This window comes from Sus scrofa, chromosome 6, assembly GCF_000003025.6.
Source record: "Sus scrofa isolate TJ Tabasco breed Duroc chromosome 6, Sscrofa11.1, whole genome shotgun sequence".
In the NCBI taxonomy this organism is placed as follows: Eukaryota; Metazoa; Chordata; class Mammalia; order Artiodactyla; family Suidae; genus Sus; species Sus scrofa.
Genome location: NC_010448.4, coordinates 50983541 through 51009886, shown reverse-complemented (window position 1 = coordinate 51009886; position 26346 = coordinate 50983541). Strand labels below are relative to the sequence as shown.

Genomic DNA, 26346 nt, shown 5'->3' with positions numbered 1-26346 from the left:
AAAACAAACAAACAAAACCCTATTTTCATATAGCATGGAAATTTCAGCTTCCCCCTGGGTGGGGTGGGTATGGGAAGTTAATGTGATGTGAGATGTTAAAGTGTTTAATGTAGGGCCAGGAAACTTTATTCAAAACAAATACTTAATTGAGCAGCTATTATGTGCCAGGTACCTTAGGTGCTGGGGATAGGGCAGTGATCAAAACAGATATAAATCATTTCCTTTATGGAGCTGACAGTCCAGTGGAAAAGGCAGATAAACAATAGACTAAATAAATACCTAAAGTACATAGAATATCAGTGAAAAGTTCTTTCTTTCTGCTTGCTTTTTAGGGCTGATCCCACGGCATAATGAAGTTCCCAGGCTAGGGGTCGAATCGGAGCTACAGCTTCTGGCCTATGCCACAGCCACAGCAACATGGGATCCAAGCTACGTCTGTGACCCACACCACAGCTCACCGGATCCCTAACCCACTGGGCGAGAGTAGGGATCAAACCCGCATACCATGGTTCCTAGTCGGTTTCGTTAACCACTGAGCCACAAAGGGAACTCCAAGTTCTTTAGAGAAAAAAATAAAGATGGGAGGAAGCAAGGAGTACCTGGGAGTGAAGATTTCTTTTGTAAGTTTACAATGGTTGGGGGAAGGTGGGGGAAATACCTCTTGAGAAGATGACACTAGCCTAAAGATAGGGGAATCCTCAGAGGTAGAACCTGCCAGGTAGCGCAAACAGCACACACCAAAGTCCTGAGGTGAGAGCCTGCTTGAGTTGTTGGAGAAAATGTAAAGGCCATCGTGACTGGAACTGAGTCTGGAAAACGGTCAAGAGATGAAGACAAAGAGTAAGGCGAACGGATAGGAAACCTCCTTAAGCCCTTATAGGTAGCAAAGAGAAAATTCAATTTAAAAAACAAAAGGACTTCACTATCATTAAGTACAAAACCAGACTCTCGAAGGGCTTGATAGGAGCTCCCTGGGCTGTATAATGAGTTTGTAGCAACTATCTTTCCCGTGAGGACAAAAGGAGACCATGCACGCGGAGCGTCTGACCAGGCAGCAGGTGCCCAGGAAGGGTCCCCGTTGTTTCCATCCGGATCCTGTTTTCACTGCCATTCCGGGGCGTCAAGCAGAGCCCAGAGGCGGCCTTTTCCAAGCCAGCCACGCCTCATGCATCAGGGCCTTGGCTCGGCCTCCGATCTTGCTACTTCCACTCCGCGGGCAGCAAAACCTCAGACACTCAAACTCGCAGATCCCTGCTGCAACCCTAGAGCCCCCTTCTTGTGTAGCTGCGTCCCAGCGCAAGCCGCCTCTGGGGAACTGGAATCCACCCAATCGCAGCCCGAGCCGCCGAGGCTTCTGGGAGTTGTAGTTCTGGCTCTCCGAGCGCAAGCGCACTTCCTGGTTCAGCCAGAAGCGTAGCCATTGTCTTGCGCGCGGACGCTTTCTGTTTCGGCGCACCTCGGCCCTTTGGAAGTTAACGCGAGAGGCCTTGCGGATGCCGACCACGGGAAGGGACAGAACTAGCTTAACCCTAGTCTGTCGTGTGCAGAGTCGGGGCAGAGAGTTGCTTAACCGAGCTTGTCCTGCTGCAGAGCTGTGCTGGGCACTGAAGCTGGGACGGGCCCTGTTTGGTCCTGGAGCTGGTGGACGCCCAGGTTGGTGAGGGGCGGGGCAGTGCCGGGCGTCCCATGAGCGCATGCGCAGGGTTTAGGCGGGACGCTGCGTTTGAGAGTGTGGGTGGGAGCCCTGGGAACCGTGTGGCAGTGCTTTAGCCTCTGGTGGCCGAAGTTGGTGATGATCCTAGGAAAGCTGAAGATCTCCTGGCTGTGTCCTGCACGCGTGCGCGGTTACGCCGTCAGGTGGTTTGTGTGGGAGAGCCTGAGAATCCCGCCTCCCCTTCATCGAAGGCTGGGCTTGCTTAGTGGAGGACCTGAGGATGACTGGGTTGATGAAGTGCTCAATTGCAGATGCTGGTTCTCGGAGGAGAGGGCATCTGCCATTATTTCCAATACTCCTGAGCAGGTGTGTTTGAGCAGGTAACAGGAGGTGGGAAGTGAGGTTCTGGACACTTGGCTCTGGGATTCTGGAGCAGACACCGCTCTTTTTCGACGCCTGGGGCACCCTGGGTAGTGGACAGACCAAATTGGAGTTGCAGTTTCTTGCCTTAGGAGAGGCACTGCTACTTCAGTGACTGCACCCCCTTCTCCCCTCCGTGGGAATGGCTGATGGACTACAGATTCTTAGCTTGGTGGAGGGACTAGAGCCTAGGTCAGATTTAGGCGGAGGGCACGTGCGCATGTTACAGGTGCCTGAATGGGAAGCAGGAACTTGGACTGGTGATCCTGGGACCCATGTAGGAGACTGCAGAGTCCTAGGACTTACAAGTTTTGCTCGGAGCCCAGGAATGACAGGGTTGCAACAACTCCCATCAAATCGACAGCTGTTGGGGGAGGAAGCCAGATGCTGCCCACATGATTATGAAGTAGGTGTTCCCAGGACCTTTGCTGGGCAGCTCAGCTTGCAGGCTTGAGGATGCGCCAGTTGATAGAGGGAGAGAATCTGGGCTGCAGATTTAGACCTGGAAGGGGCTGGACTCTCATGGCACCCAGGGACTCACATTTGGGTTGTAAGAAGCAAAAAGACCCAATTCCCATGGGAGCTGCCTTAATATGAGCTCAGGAACCCCCAGGCTGGTGAATGTGCAAGTCCTAGGCCTGATTCTGGAGTTCTCTTCTCAGGGTGCTATTTGGATGTTCTGAATTTCTGGCAGTAAGCAGGCAGTGGGGCCAGGGACTTGAGAACCCTCACAGAGGCTTGTGGGTGCTTGAGGTGTCCTCGGAAAGTTGAGGCATAGCGTGGGAGATGCAGCTTCTCATCTCAGGACCAGGGACTTGCACAATGCCCAGGGCTGGCAGAGGACCCCAGTCCTGGATGCAGATTCTGGGTGTGAGCCTGCTCTGAGCACACGAGTGTGCCAACAGGAGGAGGGAACCTCGATCAGTGGCCTCTGTGTGGTGGCTGCTGGAGTAGAGACCTGGGGGACCCCAGTTCAGAGCCCCGGGTTCTGAGCTTGGGAGGGCCAAGGCTACAGTTTGCACACGTGCTGGCTTTTGGGCAAAATGGGGGGCGGGGCAGTCCTGGAGCCCTGGCACTGCCTGTGGATATCCAGGTGGATGGAAGGAGCAGCTTCGGATTCTGGGCTGCCGAGGGTGCCTGGGTGTGCTCTGCGCATGAGCACAGGTGTTTGGGTGGGAAAAGAGGGGCTGGAGGTGGGCATTAGAGGGCGCTGGGGTCTTTGTGCACATGGCATCCTAATCACAGCCTGATGACAGCCAGGTTGGTGGAGAGACGTTATTTCCCTGAGCTTCAGGTGCCCAGGAAGATACTTGGGTAGGAATTTGGGCAGATGTGACTCAAGTACGGGCCTGCAGAGGTTGCTGAAGGAAGCGGTTTGGGTGCAGGTTCAAGGTACAGCTGCATTGTGAAATCACACTACATACTGTTTGAGTGAGAATCCTGGGGAGCTTAGGGGTGGGTAAGAGGGAGAGATGGGGCAGGGGTGGTGTGCATAGGGTGGGATTTGCCAGGGGCTGTTCTAGTCTCAGACCCAGGAACATCTAGTTGGTAGAAAGACAATTGAGGTTCACGTTCTGGGCCTAGGAGGGGCTGGCATGTGCTGCTGTTTGTTGGGTGGCTCCCAGTTTCAGACTCAGGCCCGAGGACCTCCAGGTTGGTGGGGGGGCCAGGTCAAAAGAACAAATTCAGGGCCTAGGAGGGTTTAGGGGTGGGACTCTGGGCTGCCACTCTTCTAGTAGAAGTGCCGCCGACCCCAGAATGGTGAGGGACTGGGTCCTGGGTACAGTTGAGCCCCGTGCATATGCTTGGCTCTTTGAACAGGGAGCAATAGGTGGTCCACCCAAAACAGGTGCTGAAGGGTCAGGCTTGTCCGTGGAAGCATAGGATCCTGGGAGGGGGGGCAGGCTGTGTCGTGAGCTTCATGCAGTTAGTCATAGAGTTCGACTCTGGGCCATCAATCCCAGAGCCCTGCTGTTCCCCCTAGGAAGGGGTGCTGGTTTGGGGCTGCAGATTCAAGTTTGAGGATTAGAGTGCACACTAGGGGGCCCTCAATGTGATGGGTGTTTGTTTGGGGGGGGGGGTCCTAGGAGCCAGTGGGATAGAGAGGGACTGACTTGTGCTGCAGATTTTGGTGGTAGGAGGTCACATTTGGGCATGAGGTAGGCTCCTGGGTAGTGGTCCAGAGGCCCCAGGTAGTGAAGGAACCGCAGAGTCTCAGCCGAGGAGAGGAGCTGAGGGTGCATGCACAGCCCTTCCAGCAGGAATCTATCTGGGCAGGAGCCTCTAGAAGCACAGTTGCCATGGGGATTGCATCCTGGAAGCAGAGACTAACCCAGGGAGGGGGAGCCACAGTGGGCCTGCAGGAGGATGCTGTGCTCAGGGCTTCTCCCCTTGCAGCTCAGGACGTCAGGCTCCTGCCGGTGCCTGGAGGAGAGCATGGAAGAGCAGGATGAGAAGCCCCCAGGGCCCCTGAAGGCCTGTGCACAGGTGAGTGGAGCTTCCCTCCCCGCAGGGGACCCAGAGCTTGCTCCCAGCCACACCCACAGCCTGACCTGCTGGGCTTGGGAGGCTGTCCAGCTCTCTGGCTGTGTTTTGAGAGTTTCTGGGACCTCCTGACAAGCAGGCTTCTGGCACTTCTACACTTTACAGTGCATGAGTCTCCCTGCATTTTCTCACCCTTTAACTCAGATAACTCTTTCTGGGAGGAATTTTGTGTTCTGTTTCAAAAGTCCTGGGAGTATCAATTCCCCCGTGGCCAGCAGCTCACAGCTTTGCTTGAGAAGGAGCAATTGGAAAGAGTGTTTGAAAGTGTGCTCTGCAAGAGAAGAGCGAAATGAGTTAGGGCGAGGTCAGGATGAAATTCTCTGTAGCCGTTGATAGGGTAAAGCGTGTTTACCTACAGAAAAGGATGTTTGTGAGCTGTGTGAAGTAGATAAGTGATGAGAAAGGGATGGAGTTTGTGCGAGCATAGAAAACATGTTATAAGTAGATCAGTTAACAAAGAACATCTGTAAGTTATAGTCCAAGTGATTTTTTTTTCTTTTTATGGCTGCACTTGCGGCACATGGAAATTCCCAGGTTAGGGGTTGAATCGGAGCTCCAGCTGCAGCATATGCCACAGCCACAGCCACAGCAACACCGGATCTGAGCTGCATCTGTGACCTGCACCGCAGCTTAACCTGCTGAGTGAGGCCAGGGATCGAACCCGCATTCTCACAAAGACAACACCAGGTCCTTAACTCACTGAGCCACAATGGGAACTCCAGTCCAAGTGATTTTATGGTTTCATTTATTTACATATACTTTTGTACAGCGCATTTGAAGGTTAAGAAATTAACGATTTAGGAGTTCCTGTTGTGTCTCAGCAGAAACGAATCCAACTAGTAACCATTAGGTTGCGGGTTCAATCCCTGGCCTTGCTCAGTGGATTAAGGACCCGGCATTGCTGTGAGCTGTGGTGTAGCTTGCAGACATGGCTTGGATCCCAAATTGATGTGGCTGTGGCATAGGCCGGTGGCTACAGCTCCAATTTGACCCCTAGCCTGGGAACCTCCATAGGCCTTGGGTGGGACCCTAAAAAGCAAAAAAGAAAGAAAGGAAGGAAGGACAGAAAGAAAGAATTTAAAGCATTTCCCTACAGCAAATATTCTTTGAGAACGTTTTGCTTTTAAATTAGGGAGTTCCCGTCGTGGCTCAGTGGTTAACAAATCCGACTAGGAACCATGAGGTTGCGGGTTCGATCCCTGGCCTTGCTCAGTGGGTTAAGGATCCGGTGTTGCCGTGAGTTGTGGTGTAGGTCGCAGATGCAGCTCGGATCTGGCATTGCTGTGGCTGTGGTGTAGGCCAGTGTCTACAGCTCCGATTGGACCCCTAGCCTAGGAACCTCCATATGCCACGGGAGTGGCCCTAGAAAAGGCAAAAAGACAAAGAAACAAACAAAAAAAACCCACGTTAAATTAGGAGTTCCCTCATGGCCTAGTAGTTAAGGATTCAGCATTGTCACTTCTGTGGCGTGGATTCAATCCCTGGCCTGGGAGCTTGCACATGCCACAAATGTGGCCAAAAAAAAAAAAAAAGTAAGATGAAAATTTCACCTTTTCCCTCCTGTACAATTCAATCCTGAAGCTATTAGGTGGGGGCAGAGCTAGGTAGGCAGTTGAGGGAGGGCTACCTGATGTGTCATAGCCTGATCAAGGTGACAGGGGTATCCATGTGTGGTGGTGTCAGTGACCAAGAAGGGTGAGGAAAATGGCATCAGGAATCAGAGCCCAAGGTGGGTGAGGTAAGTGTCCATATGAGGAAGGAGGTTCCCGTTTGGGGTGACAAGGCCAGAGCAGGTGAGAAGGGCATCCAGAGAGAGAATGCTGGTGTGGGCACCCCAAGTGCAGTGAGGGTGTCCAGGCAAGGGCTGGTCTAGCGTGGGGTGGCAGAGCCAGAGCAGGGTCAGGCGTGCAGCCAAGTTGGGGGCGGAGCTGCATCGTGGTGTGGTGTGTCCCCAGCGTGAGCAGGCCGAGGGCATCTCCATATGGCGGTGGCTCCATGTGAAGGTGGCTGGGCGTGGAGGAGCAGAGCTCACACAGGATGCTGAGGGCATCTCATGGACTCATGCTGGACCTGCAGAGCTGAAGCCAAGGCAAGGTGACAAGGGTCCCTTGGCAGAGGACAGCCCCATGTGGGGTGGCAGAGCCCAGGTGGGCTGAAGCATGTCTGTGTGGGAGAGGGGGTGGTGGTGGAAATGGGAGATGAGTTACTTATGGGGCGGGAGTGGGGGTCGATCAGATAAATGCTTTTTAAAAATTAGTTATTTTCTTCTTACGGCCACCCCTGCAGCATATGGAAGTTCCCAGGCGAGGGATCGAAACGGAGAAGCGGCTGCTAGTCTGTGCAAAGCCACACCACTGAGCAAGCCTAGGGATGGAACCTGCATCTTCACGGACACTATGTCAGGTTCTTAACCTGCTGAGCCACCATGGGAACTCAGATAAATCAATACAGTAAGGGTCGTGGGAGGCAGGGTTCTCGCCGTCAGCCGTGGAAAGAGAGGATGTTGGAGGGAACTTGGAGGTGATACATGGGATTGGAGGTATTGGCGTGGCTCCTGGGTTTCATTCTACATAGATGTAGAAACATGTTGAGCGTGTGTGCGCGCACGCTCATGCATGTGAGCACACGTGTATGGAGGTGAACACATATTACCTGTCTCTGCCCACAGTGGGGGCCTCGGAGCAGAGACATTCTGATACCAGTGCGCACCCTTAGTGCCCAGATTCTCAGCTTCTAAATTTGCCACAGACTTTATGAGTTTCCTGTTAGTTTCCTGTTAATGGGCTTTTAGGGTTCAGCTCTTTGTTCTCCGAGTTAGCACTGCTGTGTTGCACGTGATTCCTCGTGCACATGTGCAAGAGTTTCCAAGAGTTATGCAAATGTAAATTTACATTCCTATCTTTATCAAAATATAGGGAAAACATGTTTTGAAGTGACCATTAATACTGTACTTTAGTGACTTGGAGTATTTTCGGGGCATGGTTGCCGTTTTATTCTATGTTATACGGCGGACCTAGCAATCTCCTCATTACGATTTGACTTCCCTCACATATTTCTTGGTGGCCTAACCAGTGTAAGGCCCTGTGTGAGGCACCGGGGAGAAAGATGGCTTCGTTCTCACAGACAGAAATGCGCTTCCTGTATATTCCGAGGCTATATAGGTAGGAAAAGCTGAAACACCTTCCTTCTTGTATCAGTTAGCTGTAGTTGCATCTCCCAGACTTATCAGCTGAAAGCAGCCAGTGTTTATTATCTCCCACAGTTTCTCAGGGTCGGAATCTGGGAGCGGCTTCTCTGGATGTTTCTGGCATTCGGGGTTATCCACAGATTGCTGTAGGTTGTTGGGTGGGGCTGTTGCCTTCAGAAGGCCGGACTGGGTAAGAGGATCCACTTACACGCTTGCTTATGTGGCTGTTGGCTAGAGGCCTCAGTTCCGCACCACAGAGACCTCTTCCCAGGGCTGCTCACAGCACAGCAGCTGGTGTCACCCAGGGCAAATGGTCTGAGAGAAGGAGAGAGAGAAGGGGAGGGCGAGCTTGCACAGTCAGTTGCACACAGCCAAGATGTGTCTTCTGTCGTCTGTTCTCAGAACGCACCATCACTTCCTCTGTATTCTTTTTTGTTTGTTTGTTTGGATGGCTGTACCTGAGGCATATGGAAGCTCCTGGGGCCAAGGATTGAATCCAAGCCACAACGTCGGCAACACCAAACCCTTTAACCCACTCTTCCAGGCCAGGGATTGAACCTGTGCCTCTGTAGCAACCCAGGCCGCTGCAGTTGGATTCTTAACCCACTGTGCCACAGCGGGAACTCTGACTTTCTCTGTATTCTCTTGGTCACACAGACCCACCCGGGTATCCTTTGGGCCAGGACTACATAAGGGTGTGAACACCAGGACGTGAGGGTTGCTGGGGGCCATCTAGGAGGTTGGTTCCACACTTCTCAACTCTGAATGTGCTCTAGTTAAATTCATTCCTTATCAGAAGATGTACTTTGGGCCTGGAGATATTAAGTAGAGCGCTGGCAAGGAGAGACATCCGGGGGCCCAGGCTTTGGCTTTGAATGAGGGACACTCACAAAGAGACCACATGGGGAGTTCCCTGGTGGTTCAGCGGGTTAAGGATCTGGCATTGTCCCTGCAGCAGTTCGGTCACTGCCGTGGCGTGTGTTCGATTCCTGGCCTGGCAGTTTCCACGCATTCCATGTTAGGACATGACCCGAGAGATCTCAGTGTGGCTTACACATCAGGAAGTAACTCAGCCACGGAAGGTGACTGAGCCTTGCCTGCCTTTGGGGGCTGAGGTCAAAAATCCTGCCAAGGTGGTGACAGACCCTCACCTGTCCCTTGTCAGTCGCAGCACCAGAGCGGGACAGGTTGTTGGTGAGTTGGTGACCCCATGGTGGAGGGTCTGTTCTATACATTTGAGGAAAGTGGAGAATTTTTCATAGATGATGCTAGGGGATGGGAGAGGGGATTTTCTTGTGCATGAGAACTAGTGAGACCCTTGGGTCTGGAGGCTCTCTGAGGAAATCAGGCAGGGGAACTGTCCGCTGTCTAGTTTGAGCAGGGGGTGTTCTTAGCCCCTCTCAGATTTGTAGTTAAGAAGCCCTGTCCCTCCACACCGGCGTTTGTGTTGCATCCCTTGAGCTGAAATGGGGACTCTGCCCGGTGTCTCTTGCAGCAATAAGAGAAGCGAACACACCAAAGAGAGGAATTCTCCTGGTGCGACGCCTGTAAGAGTTTCTGTCCTGAACCCCTCTCAGAAGGAGGCGTTTCCAGTGGGACAACCCAAATGCAAAGCTTCAAGAACCGAGTTCAATCATAGTTGTGTGCTTTGACCAGAAGCTTGGTTTTACTGCCCTAAGAATCCCCCCGCCTCCGTTAGGAAGGGCGTGTTTGGTCAACTCTGATTTTTAGTCAACAGGACAGCAAGTAGCACATAGTCCTAGGGCCGACTTGAGCACAGGCTCCCTGCGAAGGGGACAGGTCCCACCATGTGGGCTCTGCTTGTCGCTCTTCCTCTGCCCTGGTTCACACGTGCTTCCATCCACGTCACCAAGAGAACAGTTAGGCTCTGCCTGTCACTCTCCTCCGTGTGGAAGGCAACAGACTCCTGTTCCAGTTCTGTAAAGAACACGGAGAAGAAAGCGGGTGTCCCTTCATGACATGGAGAGGATTGGTTTTTCACTGCTCTACAAGGACGTTATGTGAGTGAAATAAGCCAGACTCCGTGCACGAGCTCCCTTACAGGTGGAACCTAAAAAAAGTCAAACCCATAAAAGCAGAAGGGAGAGTGCCAGCTCCAGGGCCCGGGGCTGGGGAAGGGGGCGATGTCGGTCAGAGGTGCGCAGGTGCAGTTTCGTGGGGTGAATGAGTTCTGGGGATCTAAGGGACAGCCTGGTGACCAAAGTTAACAGTGTTGTGTCCTTGAAGTTGGCTCACAGAGTGATTGTAATTGTTGTCATCAAACAAAAAAGTTGTAACTCTGCGAGGCGCTAGGTGTATTCATGAGCTTGTCGTGGTGCTCATTGCACAGCGTGTACGTGTATCGGATCATCACGTTGTACACCTTAGATTTATGCAGTTGTAATCGGTCAGGTGTACCTCAGTAAAGCTGCAAAATACATCGTTGGAGTGCCGGTTGTGGCTTAGCAGTAATGAACCGGACTGGTGTCCATGACGATGCAGGGTTGATCCCTGGCCTCACTCAGGGAGGATCCGGTGTTGCCATGAGCTGTGTTGTAGGTTGAGGATGCAGCTCTGATTGCGCATTGCTGTGGCTGTGGCATAGACCGGCAGCTCCGATTCAGACCCTAGCCTGGGAACCTCCATGTGCCATGGGTATGGCCCTAAAAGAGACAAAAAATAAATAAATAAATAAATAAAATTGTTAATAGTAAAAAAAATAAAACTACTCTAGAGCATATAAAAGTGGGGGTAGAGGCTTATAATTCCATTCATATATCCAAAGCCCCCACACATCTCTAGTCTTGTCGAATTCAGACAGCTCCCATTGGGCTCCTGGGCAAGACTGAGAATACAAAACTGAAAAATCTCTAGTTCTTAATAGACTGGGACTCATGACCCACAGGAGACCTGTATAGTGATAGAAGTAATTAGAGGAGAATTAGTTTACTGGTCCGGTCAGGGTCTGATAAAGATAGCCAGGAAATCCTAAGGAAAGAAAAGACGGTGCTGTCTGGGAATGCTTCATGGAAAAGGTGGCGTTTGATCTGGAGCTTAAATGGTTAGACTTGGAGCAGTGGGGCTGGGAAAAGGGGAGGAGTTCTGATCAGGTAGTCAGTGTTGGGACCATCTCTGGTGAACTCCCTGGACTTCAGTGAGTTTGTTTATTTATTTATCTATTATTTATTTATTTATTTATTTTGTCTTTTTGCCTTTTCTAGGGCCACTCCTGAGGCATATGGAAGTTCCCAGGCTAAGGGTCGAATCAGAGCTGCAGCCACCAGCCTACACCAGAACCACAGCAACACGGGATCTGAGCCACGTCTGCGAACTACACCACAGCTCACGGCAGTGCCGGATCCTTAACCCACCGAGCTGGGACCATCTCTGGTGAACTCCCTGGACTTCAGTGAGTTTATTAAACTTTATTTCCAGTGATTTCTGTGTTGGTGAAATTGACATGTCACTAGGTAGATGAGATTATTTGCAGGAAACTGCAGGAGGTAAGATGTCAGTGCAGGAGATATTCCTAAAATGGTCAGCAATCCGAAGTGGATAGAGAGAGTGGGTGGGTGTAGGGGTGTGCGTGTGCGTGTGCGTGTGCGTGTGGTGTGTGTGTGTGTGTGTGTGTGTGTGCATGTTTGCATACTTTTATGACAACATGGATTTTGAGCATTTAGTTTGAGAGAATAAGTTGGGGGTAGGTTCTGGAGGCTGATGCTCTGATTTTTCTGAGAAGAAAGGGCACCCAGTGGAGGTTTCTCATAATTATAGGAGGGACTTGAGCTCGGCAATGATTTGATGCCTTTGGGGACCATAGGACAAATGTAAAGGCTCAGGTACTATATTCTGTGTGGTTGTTTTACTGTCAGCATGTTTATGAAGTGCCTATTCTGCGTTAGCACAATTAGTCTGTATCCTTGGGATTAGCAGACTCAACCAACCATGAATCAAAAATATATTTTTAATTACAAAGTTCCAAAAATCAAAACTTGGATTTGCTGCTTGCCTGGCAACTCTTTATTTCACTTAAAAAATTTTTTTTATTATAGTTGATTTACAGTATTCTGTCAGTTTCTGCTATACAGCAAAGTGACCCAGTCATACCTCTCTCTCCTCTCCTCTCCCTCTCCCTCTCTCTCTCTCTCTCTCTATATATATATATATACACATTCTTTTTCTCACATTATCCTCCATCATGTTCCAACACAAGTAACTAGATATAGTTCCTTGTGCTATATACAGCAAGATCTCATTGCTTATCCACTCCAAATGCAAGTTTGCATCTACCCCAAACTCCCAGTCCACCACACTCCCTCTCCCTTCCTCTTGGCAACCACAAGTCTGTTCTCCATGTCCATGAGTTTGTTGTGTTTTTTTTTCTGTAGATAGGTTCATTTGTGCCATATATTGGATTCCACATATGAATGATATCATATGGTATTTGTGTTTCTCTTTCTGACTTAATTCACTTAGTATGAGAGTTTCTAGTTCCATCCATGTGGTTGCAAATGGTGTTATTTTGTGCTTTTTATGGCTGAGTAGTATTCCATTGTGTATATATACCGCATCTTCTTAGCACATTCATCTGTCAATAGGCATTTAGGTTGTCACATCTTGGCTATTGTGAATAGTGCTGCTATGAACATAGGGGTGCATGTATCTTTTTCAATTAAAGTTTTGTCCAGATATAAGCCCAGGAGTGGGATTGCTGGATCCTTAGTTTTCTGAGGTACCTCCATACTGTTTTCCATAGTGGTTGTACTAATTTACATTCCCACCAAAAGTGAAGGAGGGACCCTTTTCTCTACATCATCTTCTCCAGCATTTGTTATTTGTTGACTTGTTAATGATGGCCTTTCTGACTGGTGTGAGGTATTACCTCATTGTAGTTTTTTTTTTTTTTTTTTTTGTCTTTTTCTCGGGCCGCACCTGAGGCATATGGAGGTTCCCAGGCTAGGAGTCTAATATGAGCTTTTGCTGCCAGCCTATGCCATAGCCACAGTGATGCCAGATCAGAGCCGTGTCTGCAACCTACACTACAGCTCACTGCAATGCCAGATCCTTAACCCACTGAGCGAGGCCAGGGATGGAACCCGAAACCTCATGGTTCCTAGTTGTTCCCACTGCACCAAGACAGGAACTCCTCATTGTAGTTTTGATTTGCATTTCTCTACGTCACGTTTACATGGTACTTAGAAGTATTTACATAGCACTGACATGAAATTAGGTATTATAAGTAATCTAAAAATGATTCAAAATAGACAGGAGGCTTAGGTAGAGGTTCAATGCAAATAGTTCAGCGTTTTATATAAGGGACTTTAGCATCCATGGATTTTGGTATCTGCGAGGGTCCTGGAACCAATCCCTCATAGCCTTGGAGTGATGACTATGCTGGTTTTAAGCCCAATGAAGCCATGAATCGATGAAGCTATGGTAAATAGGAGAGAGGAGAGCCCAGCTCTTATGGTATCCACTCTAGAGGAGTTGGGTTTTTAGAAAACCAGAGTTCCTGTTGTGGCTCAGTGGTAACAAGCTGACTAGTATCCATGAAAGTCCCCTGGCCGCACTCAGTGGGCCAGGGATCCGGTATTGCTGTGAGCTGTGGTATAGGTTGCAGATGTGGCTTGGATCTGGTGTTGCTGTGGCTGTGGTGTAGGCCTGGCGGCTACAGCTCCAATTCAGCCCCTAGCCTGGCAACTTCCATATGCTGTGGGTGTGGCCCTGAAAAGACAAAAACAAAACAAAACATAACAAGGTATAAAGATACATGTGATGAGAACAAATGAAAAAACGAAAGCAGGGTAAAGTGGTAGAATTGACTCCTGGGGTGAGTTCAGGGAAGGACAATTGATGGAGTTGACTGTGAGCAGAACTGATCTCCCTTTTGTTTTTCATGTGGAAACCAAAGGGGTTGAGAACCATTTTTGTTTATTTTTTGTCTTTTTTTAGCACTGCACCCTTGGAAGTTCCCAGGCTAGGGGTCGAATCAGAGCTTCAGTTGCCGACCTACATCACAGTCACAGCAACGCCAGATTGGAGCAGAGTCTTCCCTACACCACAACTCAGCTGTGTCTGCAATCAGCACCAGAGCTCATGGCAATGCCAGACCCTTAACCCACTGAGCAAGGCCAGGGATCAAACCTGCGTCCTCATAGATGCTAGTCAGATTCATTAACCACTGAGCCATGACAGGAACTACAAAAAAATTACCATTAAAAAAAATAAAAACAGAGTGTATATGAAAAGTAGTGAAATCTGGATTAAAGTCTGAGTTAAAAGTACTCTACTGATGGAGTTCCTGCTACGGTGCAGCAGACTTAGAATCCAACTGCATTGGCTTAGGTCACTGCAGAGGTGTAGGTTTGATCCCCAGCCTGGCACAGTGGGTTAAAGGATCTGGTGATGTTGGTCACAGCTGTGGCTCGGATTCAGTCCCTGGCCTGGGAACTTCCATATGCCACAGGTGCGGCCATAATATATATATATACTATATATATATATTTTAATATATATATATACTATATATATATATATATATATATACACACATGTATATTATGTATACACATATATATTATACAAGTTCCCTGGTTTTGACAATTTAGTGTGATTGTGTGTGATACTATCATTGGGGGGAGCTGGACGAAGGGTAATAGGAATTTTCTGTTCTTTTGTAACTTCTTGTGAGTCTTAAGTGATTTCAAAATACAGTGTTATTGGAGTTCCCGTCGTGGCACAGTGGAAACGAATCAGACTAGGAACCATGAGATCGTAGGTTCGATCCCTGGCCTTGCTCAGTGGGTTCAGGATCTGGCGTTGCCATGAACTGTCGTGTAGATCACAGACATGGCTCAGATCTCCCATTGCTGTGACTGTGGTGTAGGCTGGTGGCTATAGCTCCAATTAGACCCCTAGCCTAGAAACCTCCATATGCCGTGGGTGTGGCTCTAAAAGGACAAAATCAAAAAAATGCAGTGTTATTTTATATATACATGTATATCTCCCCAGTTCAAGAAGGTTATATCAACTTAAACTACCTCTAAGAGTGTATGAAGCTGTTGATCAGCGAGCCACCAGGACAGGAGTCATTAGCGATAGGCCGAAGAAGCACTCCATGTGGTTGTGATATTGATTACATACAGGGGTTTGAGCAAATAAGTACAGATAAGTAGGATAATGGGAGCTGGAGAAGGAAAGTACAAATATAGAAAGCAGGAAGGCTAGAATAAAATGTGTTGTTGAATTGTAATCAGAAGTATCAGAATTTGTGGTCTCTGTATAGGAAGGTTATAGAAATAGAGATGTGATTTTATCTGATCGAAAGAGGTGTGCCTCTGGAGTTCCCGTCGTGGCTCAGTGGTTGATGAATCTGACTGGGAACCATGAGGTTGCGGGTTTGATCCCTGGCTTTGCTCAGTGGGTTAAGGATCCCACGTTGCTGTGGCTGTGGTGTAGGCTAGCGGCTACAGCTCTGATTGGACCCCTAGCCTGGGAATCTCCATATGCCGTGGGAGTGGTCCAAGAAATAGCAAAAAGACAAAAGAAAAAAAAGAAAGAGGTGAGCCTCTTTGTGTATTCACTGGCTGTTTTATTTCCTCATAATTGCATGTGCTTTTTTCTTTCTCCATTTTTCTGTTGAGTCTACCTATTTCTTTCTGATATGGAAGGAATCTTAACAATATAGATTCTTATTGATAGTACCCTTATTGGTGACACTTTTTGCCAAACATTTTATAGCATGAATTTGTTAACCTTTTTCTTTATCATTCTTTGGTCATGCTGTATAAAATCTTCTTTGCTTATAGTTGCATGATTGAGGAATTCAGGCAGGCATAACTGGTCAGTTCTTTTCTTCCACATAGTGTCTGGGGTCACTCAGCTGTATTCAGCTTGTAGATGGGCTGGCCTAGAAGATGCACAAAGACCTCATGCCATGTCTGGTGCCTCATGGCTCCTCCAGATGTCCCACCTCTCTCTCTCCACGTGGCCTGCTTAAGCTTTCCAATAGGAAAGAACAGAAGTTTGATAGGTGGGATGTGTTAAAACAGGTGGTCTGACAAATCCTGGCCAACTTACAGTGGGAGTTTTGAGCCATAACCAAGCTCCCTGATTATTTTCCTTTTTCTCATCTGCTTTGACTCCTCAGGACTCTCTCCTTCCTCAGGAGATTATTGTCAAGGTCGAGAGAGACGATGCTGGGTCACTGGCTGTCCCATCCCAGGTGAGTTGGACAGGCCATCTTTCTTTACGCTGAGAAATGTACATGGCTGGTGGGCTTCAGAAGCCAGTTTGAAATGAGCTGAGAAGTGAGTAGAAAATGAGAACATAGACATAAGAGTGGACAGTTTTTACAAACATTTGATTATCATGTTAAATATTGAAGAGAATGATAACTGCAGGGAAACCTGAGGTTGAAGGGCTTTTGAAGGAGAGAGAACTATATATAATGCAGAACTCACAGATATAGAGAACAAAGCAATGATTACCAGTGGCAGGGTTTGGAGGCAATATAGGAGTTGGGGAGTGGGAGGTACAGACTATTGGGTGTAAGGTAGGCTCAAGGATGTATCATACAACACAGGGAATATAGCCAATATTTTGTAGTAACTGTAAATGGAAAGTAACTTTTCAAAATGGTATAAAAATTTTAAATAAGAAATAAAATTTAAAACTAATAATAAAAAAAGAAAAACTGTAAAGCAGAGTCCTTCAGTAGTGCCAGGGGAATGAATTCAGAGCATATGTGAATACATTGGCTCTATTAGAGGAAGAAGAGCTCATTTAAGAAGGATGAAGTTGAGGGAATTATTTGAAGGCTTGCGTTTTTCTATGTGAACAGTCAGATAAAGTTATCCATCAAGCATGAGGGTGGGAATTGCAATGGAGAGATGTTTGACGGTCAGAGCACAATAGGCTTAAAGTAATAATTTGGATTATGAGAAACAGGCTGCTCCAGGAGTTAAAATAGGGTTGCTGTTCAGGCTGAAAGGCTCATTCTGAGATAGTGACCATTAATAATGTTTTATCCAGCTGCTTTTGTGGGTTTTCTTCCCCATCCTGTAACCTCCTTTTCATAGATAACAGACCAACATTCATATTTGTTTAGTTTTTGTAGCAAGATACATTCAGTGGAAGCCCCATAGGTCAAGGTAATATCTGAAAGAGAATTTTTGAATAGAAAGGTTAAAATGAATGATCCACAGACTCTAAAATGAATAACGAAAAAGAAAAAAAAAAAAAAAAAAAAAGAGTTCCCGTCGTGGCACAGTGGTTAACGAATCCGACTAGGAACCATGAGGTTGCGGGTTCCATCCCTGCCCTTGCTCAGTGGGTTAACGATCCGACGTTGCCGTGAGCTGTGGTGTAGGTTACAGACGCGGCTCGGATTCCGCGTTGCTGTGGCTCTGGCGTAGGCCGGTGGCTACAGCTCCGATTCAACCTCTAGCCTGGAAACCTCCATATGCCGCGGGAGCGGCCCAAAGAAATAGCAAAAAGACAAAAAAATAAATAAAAAAAATAAAAAAATAAAATGAATAACGGAGTTCCTGTCATGGCACAGTGGTTAACGAATCTGACTAGGAACCATGAGGTTGCTGGTTCGATCCCTGCCCGTGCTCAGTGGGTTAACGATCTGTCGTTGCCATGAGCTGTGGTGTAGGTCGCAGACGTGACTCAGATCCCACGTTGCTATGGCTCTGGCATAGGCTGGCAGCTACAGCTCTGATTCGACCCCTAGCCTGGGAACCTCCATATGCCACGGGAGCAGCCCAAGAAATGGCAAAAAGACAAAAAAAACAAAAAGCAAAAAACAAAACTGATTAAAATGAATAACTAAGATGGAAAAATAAAGAGACCTAAATAGAAAGAAAACCTATAGACTGGTGGATAGTAATAGTAGATATTTCAATAAAGGCTCTAAACCATCAAAGAATGAGAGGAGTACAGGGAGTAAAATTAAGCAAGTAATCTGATATTGTAACTAAAGAGTTATCAGTTCTTTATATGTGGCTTGAGAGATGGAGTACTTTATGGTGATTTTAAGATCTGGGGTCTCACCCTAAGGGTCAGGGGCTGGGAGTTGGCTGGCTATGGGTCAGTGACCGAGAGCATAGTCTGTGATGTTAGGCAAACTTGAGGTTACATTCCAGTCACTAACTTAGGCATATGTGTTAATTTCTCTGACTGCCTAGTTCTTCATCTGAAAAATCATACTGCTAATAGTATTTTTTTCCAGGGACCTTGTGAAAATTAAATGAGTGATAATTTATGCAACATGCGTAGCTCACTGCCTGACACTATGTAGTAAAGTGCTTCGTTAAAGTCAGTTTATTTTTTTGGTTGCATCCAAGGCATGTGGGTTAAAAGATCTGGTACTGAAGTTCCTGGGCCAGGGATTGAACCTGTGGCATAGCAGCGACCTGAGCCATTGCAGTGGCAGTGCCAGATCCTTAACCCACTTGCCATAAGGGAACTCCTAACATCAGGTTTTTATTTTTATTTTTTGCTTTTTTTAGGGCTGCACCTGTGGCATTTGGAAGTTCCCAGGCTAGGGTTTGAATCAGAGCTGCAACTGCCAGCCTATACCACAGCTCACAGCAATGCGGGATCCTTAACCCACTGAGTGAGGCCAGGGATCAAACCCATACCCTCATGGATATTAGTTGAGTTCGTTGCCACTGAGCCACAGCAGGAACTCCTAGGGTTTTTTGTTTTGTTTTGTTTTGTTTGGTCACCCTGTGACATACGGAGTTCCTGGCCAGGGATCACATTCGAACTACAGTTGCAACCTGTGGCACAGCTGCAGCAGTACCAGATCTTTTAACCCACTGTGCTAGACCAGGGATTGAACCTGCATCCTTGGTGTTGCAGAGATGCCACCAATCCCTTTGTACCACAGCTCCCTAAAGTCAGCTTTTTTTTATATTAATATCAGAGAACTCTACAAGTGGATGCTGTAGACCACATAAGGCAAGTTCTGGATGGTATCTGTACCTCTTGACTAGACTCCTTTGGTCACTGACCATCTCAGAACAGTTTCTAGGTCATCATGTTGTCCTTCTTCCTTCTGTCAAATTTTTCCTTCTCTATGAACTTGGAAGGAAATGATGCCCAGCTGAGCAGGAATGTGTGTCATGTTTTAGGAAGGAGTGAACTTCAGAATAGTGACTGTAGACTTCACTCAGGAGGAAGAAGGCACTTTGAATACTGCTCAGAGGGCCCTGGACAGAGATGTGATCCTGGAGGACCACAGGGACATAGTCTCTTGGGGTAAGAATATAGTCTTCTTTAATGAAGTTTATATATTGAAATGATATCTTATTTCCATTTTTCAAGATTAGAGAGTACAGAGGCCTTGATGATTCTGGCCACACATAGATTGTGTTTGTGCTCTTCATTCCCCAGTGAAGATTTAATTATAATTTTTAGGGTAGCAATGGTATAGCTTCTTGGATTTAGCTTATTCAGTCTTCTTGGTTCCTAAAGGCCAAAGACTAGGACCAGATTCTGCAGTGATTTTCTTTTGTCCCCAGCCCAAACACCCAAAGTCCTATACGTTTCCCTACCAGCTTTTCAAACCAGATGGTCTCTCCTAGTTGGAACATGGGGATGAGTACGAAAAGAATTTTCCAACACCCATATCCAGGTGAGAAGCAGACACTTAGGAGTCATTGCAGTTACAGAAGATTTGTTTGAAATATCTGCATAGGACATGCCACATATTTCTTCATCTCCCACTCCTAGTGGACTGTATACATCACCACTTTTTCCAGGTGTGCTTTCTATTTTTTGGCCACCTAGGTTTCTGCTTATGAGCTAGTCGCCATCCTCTCTCATGTGGAACCATAAGAAACCATGGAGCCATGTTAGCCCCCAAAGCATTTAGGGAACCTGGGGTAATAGTGCCCCCATTCTTTTTTCCTGGTTCAGAAAGTAGTTTGACCTTGTATTATAATATAGACTCTGCTAGCAAGTTTCCTGCCTCCTGAAATTCCTAGAAATGTAGACATTAATTTCTGTTTCAGTGATCATGTGTCTAGCACTAAAGAGGGTATAAAGGACCCTCTATTTTTTGCTAAAGATTGCAAAATTGCTTTACGATTCTGTAGGTTCTGCATAGGTCATCTTATTCTGGAATGTGGAGATATATGACATCTAAAGTCTTTTTATTCAGCAACACTGAGATTGAAATAGTTTCATTTTAATGTCCTGTTATGGTATTGGACTGTGGCAGTTCTCTGCTTACTGCTTCATCCATTCCTTTTGCTTTCTCAATTCGGGCTGTAGGTCCATAACTAAAAACAAATCCACTTATATCTTGCATACTTTCTTGTTGGCTTTTTTCCCTCTGTTACAGCTCTAAAATTTTTTGGCTAAGGTTTTATTTTGCTTTCTTCCAGAGTCGGTAACTGCACTTGGAAAACGAGAATCAACATCAAAGCAGAGCATTGTTGATGATGAACCATCCCGCAGAGTGAAAATAGAAAGATTGACAAGAGATAGTTCTTGGTTATCTTCATGTGAAGAAGTTCGGGATTGTGAGGAGCAGTTGGAGAAGCAACAGGAAAAACAAGGGAGACTTTTGAAGGAAGTGACGTTTACTCACAAGAAAGCTATTACTTATGAGAGAAGCAGCAAAAGTGATGACCTTGAGGAGAAGGGTGGTCTGAATTCCAGTCTTCTTTCACCCCAGATGATACCCATAAGAAACCATTTTCATAAACGTGCCTCACATATTAAAAAATTGCATTATAATTCTATGGTAAATGATCATCAGATGATTAATGATAGTGAGAAAGTCTGTGAAAATAATGAATGTGGTGGAAACCTCCCCCAGAGCATTCATTTTATTCAATTTACAAGAACTCAAACAGAAGATAAAGCCTATGGATTTAGTGACAGTATTCAACCTTTTAGCCATTGTACACCCCTAGATATACATGAGAAAATATGTGCACAAGGAAGATCCTTTGATTTTAAGGACTGTGGGCAAGTTTTAAACCATAGTGTATCGTGTAATGAACAACAGAGAATCTCCATTGAAGAGAGTCAGTTTAAATGTAGTAAAACCTCCCAGAGTTCATCTCCTGCTCAAAACATGAGAAATCGTTCTGAGGAGAAACCCTTTGAATGTAATCAGTGTGGAAAATCCTTCAGCTGGAGCTCTCATCTCGTTGCACATCAGAGAACTCATACAGGGGAGAAACCTTACGAATGTAATGAATGTGGGAAATCATTCAGCCGCAGTTCTCATCTCGTTTCCCATCAGAGAACTCATACTGGAGAGAAACCTTATAGATGTAATCAGTGTGGGAAATCCTTTAGCCAGAGCTATGTCCTTGTTGTGCATCAAAGAACTCACACTGGAGAGAAGCCTTATGAATGCAATCAGTGTGGAAAGTCATTCAGACAGAGCTACAAACTTATTGCCCATCAAAGAACTCATACGGGAGAGAAGCCTATGAATGTAGTCAGTGTGGAAAATCATTTATTCAGAGCTATAAACTTATTGCCCATCAAAGAATTCATACTGGAGAAAAGCCCTATGAATGCAATCAATGTGGAAAGTCTTTTAGTCAGAGTTACAAACTCGTTGCCCATCAGAGAACTCACACAGGAGAAAAACCCTTTGAATGTAATCAGTGTGGAAAATCTTTCAGCTGGAGTTCTCAACTTGTTGCACACCAAAGAACTCATACTGGAGAGAAACCCTATGAATGTAATGAGTGTGGGAAATCTTTCAACCGCAGTTCTCACCTTGTTATGCATCAAAGAACTCATACTGGAGAAAAGCCCTATGAATGTAATCAGTGTGGGAAATCCTTCAGCCAGAGTTATGTTCTTGTTGTACATCAGAGAACTCATACTGGAGAAAAGCCCTATGAGTGCAGTCAGTGTGGGAAGTCATTCAGGCAGAGTTCATGCCTTACTCAACATCAGAGAACTCATACTGGAGAGAAACCCTATGAATGTAATCAGTGTGGGAAAACGTTCAGTTTGAGTGCTCGACTTATTGTACATCAAAGAACTCATACTGGAGAGAAACCTTTTACATGCACTCAGTGTGGGAAAGCTTTCATTAATAGTTCTAAACTTATTAGGCACCAGGCAACTCATACTGAAGAGAAACCCTATGAATGTAACTAGTTTGGAAATTTTTCAGCCAAAGTATCTTCCTTCTTTCCTCCCTCCCTTCCTTCCTGCCCTCCTCCCTTCCTTTCTTCCTTCCTCCCTCCCTTTCTCCCTCCCTCCTACCTTTCATTCCCTCTTTCCATTCCTTCAGGATTACTTGTATTAGAAAGAAATAGCATGAAAATAATGTGTGTGGAACAGCTTTCAGTTAGCTCTTTGTTATTGTGTATCTGGAAATTTCATTCTGGAGAAGAAAGAAAAACTGAATCACATTTACTTAGCAATTCCATGTCCAAAAAAGATCAAACTTGGCCCTTATGACACATTGCCATGAAAGTAATAAATATTGGCACTTTTCCTTGCAGAAAGCACTTCAGTCTGAATCTGAGAGAATTATTATTAAATGGGCAATATGCTGTGGAGTGATTGCCAGTGAGGTGGACCTCTTTTCCAATAAAGAATAAATGAGAATGCTAACACTGATAAGCTTGTTGAGAATGTTTATAAGTTGCTATAGTTATTCAAACTTAGATGGAGAACAACATTTCATTGTATCATTTTACAGCATGACTTTCCCAGCAGCTACGTGGTAATCTATTTCATGCAGCACTTTCCCCTGTATATGAAGATTTTGTAAAAACTAGGAAAATGGGGCTAGATAAGAATTTGAAAAATGCAGGGCAAGCATATGGAACATTCATTTATAGAACCATCATATTTGTGTATGGATCAGAATCAAAAGAGATTCTAGGTGTATCTTTTAATTTTAGGTTTATACCTGGTTTTCTTTTTCTTTTTTGAATGTATGCTTTTTTATAATACTAATAAATGATGTCAGAAAATAATACTAATGATACTAATAATTAGAAAACCCATGAAAACGAGCATGTCCTTTGACCATTTAGGGGAGCCTAGACAGCCAGATAGCAAAGGTCCCTCAGGGTTCTAAGAGTTCCATTTGGATTAACATGAACAGGTCACTCCTTAGGACTTAGATTCCCAGGAATATCCCTCGTTGGAAATAAAATACTTCCCTGGGAATGTGGAATTGGAGATTTAGGCCACAGGGACTGAGGATGCATGGGCAGAATGGAGGGCAAATGGCTTTTTTTTTTTTTTAAACCCATACACTTAAAGCAGTATAAAGTAGCTCAATTTTTTAAGTTTTCTTTTTCTCCCCTTATGCAGTATTGTCTTTTTTCCTCTGGCATATATTCTCTAATGTAAGAGTCCTCTGAGTGGGATGGGACTGCCCTGGCTAAGTGCTCACCATGTAAATTAAGCTCACAAGAATGCTTTTAGTGAGATCAGGTTTTGTAGCTTCTCATTGGTTTTCTAGATTTGGTTCACCAGTCTTTCTGATCTTTGCCTCTAAATCATGAATTCTACTCCTGTGGCTTATCATGGACCTGAAACCTTTGATCAAGAGAGTTATTGAGAAATAAGCTGAGAGTTGAACTGAGAGACCAGAGAATAGAGGTAAATTCTCTGGAGAAAGAAAGAAAAAGCTAAAGTGACATCCGATAGGGGTTACCCTTTGTAAATTCTATCCCCATGAGATGATAGGTGGAGTTATGAGGATTAACCCAGCGAGTGCAGCACACCTGACAGTGATGGAATTTCTGAACAGTTGTTGATGGCTGGAAAACTAGATCTTTAGTCAATCCATGAATGCACAGATAGAGGAACACAAGGTATTCGCCATATACTGTCTCTTGGAGAGGACGTAAAATTGTGAGAATGCTAACTTGGCATAGGGAGTGGTTAGGCTTCTTTCCCCCAGATTAGTAGCTAAAGCCAATGGCAGTGTGAGGTACAAGTGGTTGACTTTCACTGGGCATGTTGAATCTTACTTTGAAGGCAAGAACAGGATGGTACAAATGGTATAAAGCCAACTGGGCTAAGGAGGGCTCTGAAGATTTCATGTTTGGGAGGGAATTTATTGCGAAGTAGTCTCTTTAGTGTTAAAAGTATTTCATTGAAAAAACTTCAAAGGATTTTGAAACGTGTGCGATGGTGTGTTTCTTGGTCAGGTTGAATACGTGAGCCATCTGTGTGCACTAAACCCTAAGTGTTACATCAGTTCCTAGGTGGTGAGTTATGGTTGCCAAGTGTTTTGAAGTAAGATAAATCCAACAAATAAACAAAAGTGCTAATTTCGAGTGATTTCCCTCTGTAAGGTATTCTTTTTAAAAAAATGGTCGACAGGAGTTCACATCGTGGCTCAGCAGTTAACGAACCTGACTAGCATCCATGAAGATGTGGGTTTGATCCCTGGCCTTGCTGGGTGGGTTAAGGATCTGGCATTGCCCTGAGCTGTGGTGTAGGTCACAGACATGGCTCAGATCTCAAGTTTCTGTGGCTGTGGTGGAGGCCAGCCCCTGTGGCTCCAATTCAAACCTTAGCCTGGGAACCTCCATATGCCACAGGTGCAGCCCTAAAAAGGCAAAAAAAAAAAAGGGGGGGGGAGTTCCTGTCGTGGCACAGTGGAAATGAATCCGACTAGGAACCATGAGGTTGCAAGTTCAATCCCTGGCCTTGCTCAGTGGGTTAAGGATCCTGTGTTGCGGCGAGCTGTGGTGTAGGTTGCAGACGTGGTTTGGATCTGGCATTGCTGTGGCTCTGGTGTGGGCTGGCAACTGCAACTCCGATTAGACCCCTAGCCTGGGAACCTCCATTTGCTGTGGGTGCGGCCCTAAAAAAGCCATTAAAAAAAAGTCAACAAATTATGAAAAGAAATTAAAGTGACAACATGTGTAAGTAAACTTAAGAACCTAAAATTTAGGATTAAGAAAGTCTCAGCTGCAACGAACCCAACTAGTATCCATGAGGATGTGGGTACGATCCCTGGCCCTACTGGTTGGGTTAAGGATCTAGTGTTGCTGTGAGCTGTGTTGTAGGTCCCAAATGCGGTTCGGTTCTGGTGTTGCCATGGCTGTGGCATAGGCTGCTGGTTACAGCTCCAAACCAACCCGTAGGCTGGGAATTTCCATATGCCACAGGTGTGGCCCTAGAAAAAGACAAAAAGGGGGGGGGGAATCAGTAACTTGATTTTAGTGACATGTATGATACATATAATGGCATATGTCTCTCTCTTTATTTTTTTTTTTTTTTTTTTTTTTGCCTTTTCTAGCGCTGCTTCCCACGGCACGTGGAGGTTCCCAGGCCAGGGGTGTAATCGGAGCTGTAGCCGCCGGCCTCCCCCAGAGCCACAGCAACTCAGGATCTGAGCCGAGTCTTCAACCTACACCATAGCTCATGGCAACGCCGGATCCCCAACCCACTGAGCAAGGCCAGGGATCGAACCTGCAACCTCATGGTTCCTAGTTGGATTTGTTAACCACTGCTCCACGATGGGAACTCCATGGCATATGTCTCTTGAATAAAATTTTTTGTCTATAAAATTCACAAAGTAAAATTGTACTTTGCCATAGAAAAATTAAAATGTGTGGACATTTTTACAGGCCAAATTGCTCTTACCATACTCCAGGAATTATAAATAAATGAAGGGTGACCAACATGTTTTTAAATATCTAGATGTTAAGGAATGTTCTCCTAGAACCAATTTAAAAATATTTTTCAAATTGCATTAACATGTAATTGACCTAAGTTTAACGTGTACAGAATAATGAATTCTAAACATTGTGAAATAATTACCACAATTAGTTAACATCTATATCTCATACAAAAAAAGAAAAAAAATCCTTGTGATAAGAACTCTTAAGATTTACTCTCAGCAATTTCAAAGGTCCCAAACAGCAGTGTTAACCACAGTCATCACGTTTCCTCCCACACTCTTGCTCAGTCTTTGGTGCTTTTTTTTTTTTTTTTTTTTTTTTAATTTTTCCACCTTATTTTGTGGTTTGATGTTTCCGCTTACTCACAGGCCTGACAAAGATAAATCTGCTTTTACTGATGTTTTTAGAGGTTTCAGCTAGGAGAGGGGAAGGAATCCAGACTTTTTGAGGCTATTTTCAGATACACCTTTGGATTTTTAAATTTCTTCTGGGTTTTGTACTTCACCGATATCTATTCTGTATGTCTTGTTTAATGTACTTGATAAGACCAGTTAATCTTACCCAGGCCTTTAGAACTTTCTCTTGAAAAATCAGTATTTTTCCAGTTGGTCGATAGAGATTACACATGGACTCAGTTTCCCTTTAGAAGATTTGATGGGTCACATTAGGTAAATAGCACAAATGGCTCTTTATAATCGTAGCAGCCTGGTTTCTTAATTGGAAAGCATATGAGCCAACTTTAGCCAGTTGAGTCAGGAAAAGATATTAGGTGGCTTCAAGAATTGGCAATAGTGGGAGTTCTGTCATGTCTCAGCAGTAGCAAACCCAACTAGTTTCCATGAGGATGTGGGTTCAATCCCTGGTCTCACTCAGTGGGTTAGGGATCCCGC

At 45.8% G+C, this 26346-nt stretch overlaps 1 protein-coding gene across 1 annotated transcript; it reads left to right on the top strand.

Annotated features, from left to right (window-relative positions):
- Positions 1395-22421, top strand: ZNF180 (zinc finger protein 180). Its single transcript, XM_003355941.4, is given in 6 exon segments — positions 1395-1653; positions 4472-4561; positions 15955-16029; positions 18950-19076; positions 20207-21262; positions 21265-22421. Coding segments are annotated over 5 exon segments (1998 nt in total). The 5' UTR covers positions 1395-1653; positions 4472-4510; the 3' UTR covers positions 21954-22421.